At 43.5% G+C, this 6,563-nt stretch overlaps 1 protein-coding gene across 1 annotated transcript; it reads right to left on the reverse strand.

Annotated features, from left to right (window-relative positions):
• Positions 1 to 361: 361 nt before the first annotated feature.
• NANP (N-acetylneuraminic acid phosphatase) lies at positions 362 to 1,129 on the reverse strand (the record flags this gene model as incomplete). The annotated part of the gene is made up of 1 exon (XM_006097961.2): positions 362 to 1,129. A coding segment is annotated over one exon (657 nt), but the record flags the coding sequence as incomplete, so codon positions are not given.
• Between the last annotated feature and the right edge of the window lie 5,434 nt (positions 1,130 to 6,563).

Consider the following 6,563-nt stretch of genomic DNA (forward strand, 5'->3'; position numbering starts at 1 on the left):
TATTTTTAAGTCAGTACATAAAACCTATATTTGTATACCCATATATAAATTATCCTGCTTGGTATCTCCTTGGATCCCAGATGCTAAAAGATTAATAAAACAAATTTTGAAAAACCTCAAGTCGCCGAAACTGGTTTGGCTCAGTGGATAGAGCGTCGGCCTGCGGACTGAAAGGTTCCAGGTTTGATTCCGGTCAAGGGCATGTACCTGGGTTGCGGGCACATCCCCAGTAGGAGATGTGCAGGAGGCAGCTGATTGATGTTTCTCTCTCATCGATGTTTCTAACTCTCTATCTCTCTCCCTTCTTCTCTGTAAAAAATCAATAAAATATATTAAAACAACAACAACAAAAAAAACCTCATCACAGATTAACAAATAATATATTTATTCAAGTTTTCTCAATCACACTACTAAAATTAGCTTGTACTAATTTATTCTAGGTTTCCGGATAGACCATGCCTTTTCATTTTCTTTAAACCGACATACTGACTTTGCAGTCTATATTTTGTAAGAGAGCAGGTAACTCTAGCACAGAAGAAACTATATAATGTGGCATGGGCGAAGACTTCAGCGGCATTATTCCATTTTTATTTACCCAGACTGTTGCTTTCAGCCCTGCATTGAGGCCTCCTTGTATATCGGTTTCTAGTGTGTCACCCACCATCACACAGTCCCCAGGCTGTACTCCAAGGAGGTCACAGCAGTAATAAAATATGGAAGGTGCCGGTTTCTCTTCTTTCTGTTCTCCACCTACGACGATGGCGTCAAAATAGGACTGACAGGCACAAGCCTCAATCTTCTCCCTCTGGGTCTGTCTATCTCCATTTGTTAATAAAAGTAGGCAGACATCCTTTCTAAGTTCAGTGAGCATGGCTTTGACATCTTCTGCTAGTGTCATATGCTGTAAACGCGTGGATTTCCACAGAAAATAACATTCTTCAGCCAACTCCCTATTGGCTGCACCACCCTTTGTTTCCTGAATTGCTTCCTCCCAGTGTGAAGTCCTTTGATCAGTAATGCATATATTGGAAGAACGAAAACATTCCTTGCTGAGTTTAACTTGAACTTTGTCACAAATTATTTCAGCCTCTTCTTTGTAATGGTATTTTGATTGTAAGAGCTTTATTACCTAAGTAAAGGAAAACAGCTCCATTAACACACTTTATGTCTTTAATAGTTATACCAGGAGAAGATGTGATCCTATAAACCCAGAGCAAAAAGATTCTAACTCCACTCCTCTTTTCCCCTCAATAATATTTATTATTACTATTTTATAGAATATTATTATTTTTAGAGGATATGTTCTTCATTGATTTTTAGAGAGAGGAAGGAAGAGAGGGAGGGAGAATCATCAATGTGAGAGAAACATTCATCGGACACCCCCTGCATGCATCCTGACTGGGGATCAAACCCACAACCCCACCTGGGTGCACTGGATGACACTCTAGCCTACTGAGCCACTTGGCCAGGGTTCCTCTCCAATAGAGCTGTCGTCTGGCAGCTCTATTATCACACCATTTCCATTGGGAATCAGTCTTATTTTTTTTTTTAAATATATTTTATTGATTTTTTACAGAGAGGAAGGGAGAGGGATAGAGAGTTAGAAACATCGATGAGAGAGAAACATCGATCAGCTGCCTCCTGCACACCTTCCAATGGGGATGTGCCCGCAGCCAAGGTACATGCCCTTGACCGGAATCGAACCTGGGACCCTTGAGTCCGCAGGCCGATGCTCTATCCACTGAGCCAAACCGGTTAGGGCCAGTCTTATTTTTAAAGAACGTCAGAGTAAAGATCTCTCAACCTCTCTAAACAGCTCATTTATATATATATATATATATATATATATATATATATATTTTTTTTTTTTTTACCAATTTCTATTCTATAAACATTCTTTATATACAACTAATAAAAATCCTTCTTTTAGCAGTTTAAGTCCACATTTCATTCTGGTCATAAACACATGAACTTGTGCTTATACTTAGTAAAATATTTTACATTTCTAACAATTTTTTAGACTCTTTCCAGAAATAACACTAGTTCACCTCACCTTTTCCTTTTTAAAAAAAATTTTTTTATCAATTACAGAGAGGAAGGGAGAGGGAGAAAGGAATAAAACATCAATGATGAGAGAATCATTGGTTGGCTGCCTCCTGCAACCCTGGCATGTGCCCTGACTGGGAATCAAAACTTGACCTTCTGAGTCTCGGGTGTGATGGGACGAGTCACGAGCTTGCCTGTGCAGAGCCTGCTGCTGCCTGAGGACCAAGATTCTGGGAGAAACCAAGATGGTGGCATGGTAAACACTGGAAATTGCTGCCTCCCACAACCACTTCAAAAATACAACTAAAAGACGGATCGGACATCACCCAGAACCACAGGAAGGTTGGCTGAGTGGAAACTCTACAACTAGAAGGAAAGAGAAAAGCATACCGAGACTCAGAGGAGGTGCGGTGCGGGAGTAAAGTACAGAGGTACAGAGGCACATGCGGAGAGGGCTGGCGGCTGAGGACACGGTTGTCTTTTTCAATCGGGAGGGAGTCTCAAGCTCTGAGCTCCAGTTTCGGGCGAGTCTCTGGGGACCCAGACTCATACGGGAGAAACTGGACTGTCTGGCATCGGTTGGAACTCGAGGGCAGCTTTCTCTCGGGGTGCTTGCAGCGATTGCTGGGACACTGAGAAGCGGGGCCTCTGAGGCCAGGACTGAGAGCAGCCATAACTGCTCACGCCGCCCTGTTGATCCCCTGGGACCCCGCCCCGCCCAAGCCGTGCACTGAGGCTTTTGCATATGAAAGGCCTGGCCCTTTGCAATCTGAAAATTACCTAACAAACTGCAGCTGGCCCAAGGCCCCAGGGCAACTTGCATTGTGTCACAGCTGGCTCCTGCTGGGTAGCCTCAGGCAAAGGCTAGATTAGCACCTCCATAGAGATCTAGGAGCCCGTGTGCCTGTTGGTCAGAGTGGGACCATCCAGATTACAGCTCCTCGGATCCATAAAGGACACACTCAGGGGGCAGACTCAGTGAGCACCAAAGCCCCATTGAAGCAAGTCTTGCCCTGGAGGAGTGTCTCCAGCACAGAAGTTCTCCCACTGCAGACACAGCTGATTCTCACAGCCAATTGGCCTGGAGGTCAATCCCTCCCAGTGTTACCTACAACAATCAAGGCTTAACTACAACAAGACTGTGCACAAAGCCCACAAGGGGGTGCACCAAGAGCGTCTACCTCAGGTAATTGGGGAGGCTGAGCCACTAGGCCCTATAGGACACCTAGTACAGAAAGCCACTCTATCAACACAGCAAAGCATAAAAAAATGCGGAGACAAAGAAACAGGACACAAATAACAGAAATGGAGGAAAGCAAACTACTGGATATAGAGTTCAAAACCACACTTTTAAGGTTTTTCAAGAATTTTCTAGAAACCGCCGATAAACTTAATGAGACCCTCAAGAAATCTAATGAGACCCTCGAGGTTGTGATAAAGGACCAACTAGAAATTAAGCATACCATGACTGAAATAAAGAATATTATACAGACTCCCAACAGCAGACTAGAGGATCGCAAGAATCAAGTCAAAGATTTGAAATACGAAGAAGCAAAAAACACCAAACCAGAAAAGCAAAATGAAAAAAGAATCCAAAAATACGAAGATAGTGTAAGGAGCCTCTGGGACAGCTTCAAGCGTACCAACATCCGAATTATAGGGGTGCCAGAAGAAGAGAGAGAGCAAGATATTGAAAACCTATTTGAAGAAATAATGACAGAAAACTTCCCCTACCTGGTGAAAGAAATAGACTTACAAGTCCAGGAAGCGCAGAGAACCCCAAACAAAAGGAATCCAAAGAGGACCATACCAAGACACATAATTAAAATCCCAAGAGCAAAAGACAAAGAGAGAATCTTAAAAGCAGCAAGAGAAAGACAGTCAGTTACCTACAAGGGAGTACCCATAGGACTGTCAGCTGATTTCTCAACAGAAACTTTGCAGGCCAGAAGGGAGTGGCAAGAAATATTCAAAGTGATGAATAGCAAGAACCTACAACCAAGATTACTTTATGCAGCAAAGCTATCATTCAGAATTGAAGGTCAGATAAAGAGCTTCACAGATAAGGAAAAGCTAAAGGGGTTCATCACCACCAAACCAGTATTATATGAAATGCTGATAGGTATCCTTTAAGAAGAGGAAGAAGAAGGAAAAGGTAAAGATACAAACTATGAACAACAAATACACATCTATCAACAAGTGAATCTAAAAATCAAGTGAATAAATAATCTGATGAACAGAATAAACTGGTGATTATAATAGAATCAGGGGCATAGAAAGGGAGTGGACTGACTATTCTCAGGGGGAAAGGGGTGTGGGGGATGCAGGAAGAGACTGAACAAAAATCGTACACCTATGGATGAGGACAGTGGGGGGGGCGAGGTAGGGACAGAGGGTGGGGTGGGAAACGGGTGGAGGGGAGCTATGGGGGGGGGGGAGAGGAACAACTGTAATAATCTGAACAATAAAGATTTAATTAAAAAAACACACACAACTTGACCTCTGATTCATAGGTCGATGTTCAACCACTAAGCCACACCTGCCGGGCTAATTCTGTACTTTTAAAAATGTGTATGTAGTTCGGAATCAAGCATGCTCTGTGATTTCAGCAGTTTCATGATCCAGTGCTTCTTCCAAACCTAGGTTTCTAGATTTTAAAAACTCCAAGTAGTTTTGAGTCACTCTCTTTGCTACCCTGGTTCTGATTCCCTCTTCAGAATTAAGCACACCTCCTCATGTCTCCACAGCTCTTTTTTTTTTTTTTTAAATATATTTTATTGATTTTTTACAGAGAGGAAGGGAGAGAGAGAGAGAGTTAGAAACATCGATGAGAGAGAAACATCGATCAGCTGCCTCCTGCACATCTCCTACTGGGGATGTGCCCGAAACCCGGGTACATGCCCTTGACAGGAATCGAACCTGGGACCTTTCAGTCCGCAGGCCGATGTTCTATCCACTGAGCCAAACCGGTTTCGGCTCTCCACAGCTCTTTATCTTGGCTTTTATTACATTAGGTTCTTATTCATTTGGCCTGTTTTCTAACATTTACTAAGACCCTAATGTGGCAAGCATTATGCCCAGTGCTTACATACATTATTTCTTCCTTTCTAACTCTCTAAGAGTTCCTTTGTTGAGATGAGGAAATAGAAGTTCAGGATTGTTATGTAACTTGCATGAGCTTCCAAAGTCCAGTTGCTTGCCTTTACACTATTGTATTAGGCACTTGGAGACTGGGTCTCTTCTCTTCATGACATTATCTGGGGGGAAATTAGGTATGCAACCACCACAAATACTGGGTTGAGTGCTATGACAATCTTATGAACATCGACTGTGGAAATAAAAAGGAGCAAGTCATTCCACAGGATTGCTGGATAAGGCTTATCAAAGGAATTAACAGTTAAAGCAGTTACCAAGCCCCTAAAGTGGGAATAGGAAGACGATAAAAATCATTCTAAAGAGAAGGAACAGAATGAACAAAGACACAGAGCTTGGAATTTTGTAAACTGGGAAAGGCAAGAAGCTTAGTTCAGCCAAAATGAAAGTCATGTGAGGGAGGATGCTAAGAGATGAGACTAGAGGCTGCTTGGAATCAGTCTGTAAAGAGCCATGAGTCCCAGGCTATACGAGATGCTACCCAAATCACCTTGGCACACACTATTCCCATATACTGTATCAATGGCTTCACACTGTAAGTACTTGGGCTTCTCTGCCTAGGCCCTACAGGGCTTTATTTGGCCTCAGGGGCACCCATACACATAGGCTGAGGCCAAAGTGTTGCCTGGGAGCAGGCCTCAACCAATGAGGAACAGAAATTGGTGAATCAATATCACAGCTTTCTTGCTCCTTGGGAGGAACATAAAGTCTGTTCTGCATACTATCTCAAGAATTCCCCAATTATTCACAACAGGAACCTGCTCATTTATGTAAACTGTATTCAATTCCTTCACTTCCCTTACTCCACCACTCCCTGGGATCACAGGAGAAAACTTTCGGCAGTGAAAATTCTCTAGAATCGATTAAGTCCAGGCTCACAACTGATAGTTGTGTAACTTCCTAGATCTCCTCAAAGATCCTCTGAAACCGGGCTGGCTTAGCTCAGGGTTGAGCATCGACCTATGAACCAGGAGGTCACGGCTGGATTCCCGGTCAGGACACAGGGCTGGGTTTCGGGCTCGATCCTGAGTGCGGGGCATGCAGGAGGCAGCGATCAATGATTCTCATCATTGATGTTTCTATCTCTCTCTCCCTTCCTCTGAAATCACAATAAAAATATACTAAATAAGAAAGCCTGGTGACAGTCTTCCTATGTTTTAGTTCAACTCTGCCATCGTGGCAGCTTTAATGACATCTTTCTGGGTCCCAAAGCGCTGGAACGAATTTCAAGAACCCAGCCTGCCCTGACTGGTTTGGCTCAGTGGATAGAGCGCTGGCCTGTGGACTCAAGGGTCCCAGGTTCGATTCCGGTCACCCGGCTACACACACTCAAAAAAAGAACCCAGCCAGCCGGAGCCGCGAGT

This window comes from Myotis lucifugus, unplaced genomic scaffold, assembly GCF_000147115.1.
Source record: "Myotis lucifugus unplaced genomic scaffold, Myoluc2.0 scaffold_214, whole genome shotgun sequence".
Lineage (NCBI taxonomy): Eukaryota > Metazoa > Chordata > Mammalia > Chiroptera > Vespertilionidae > Myotis > Myotis lucifugus.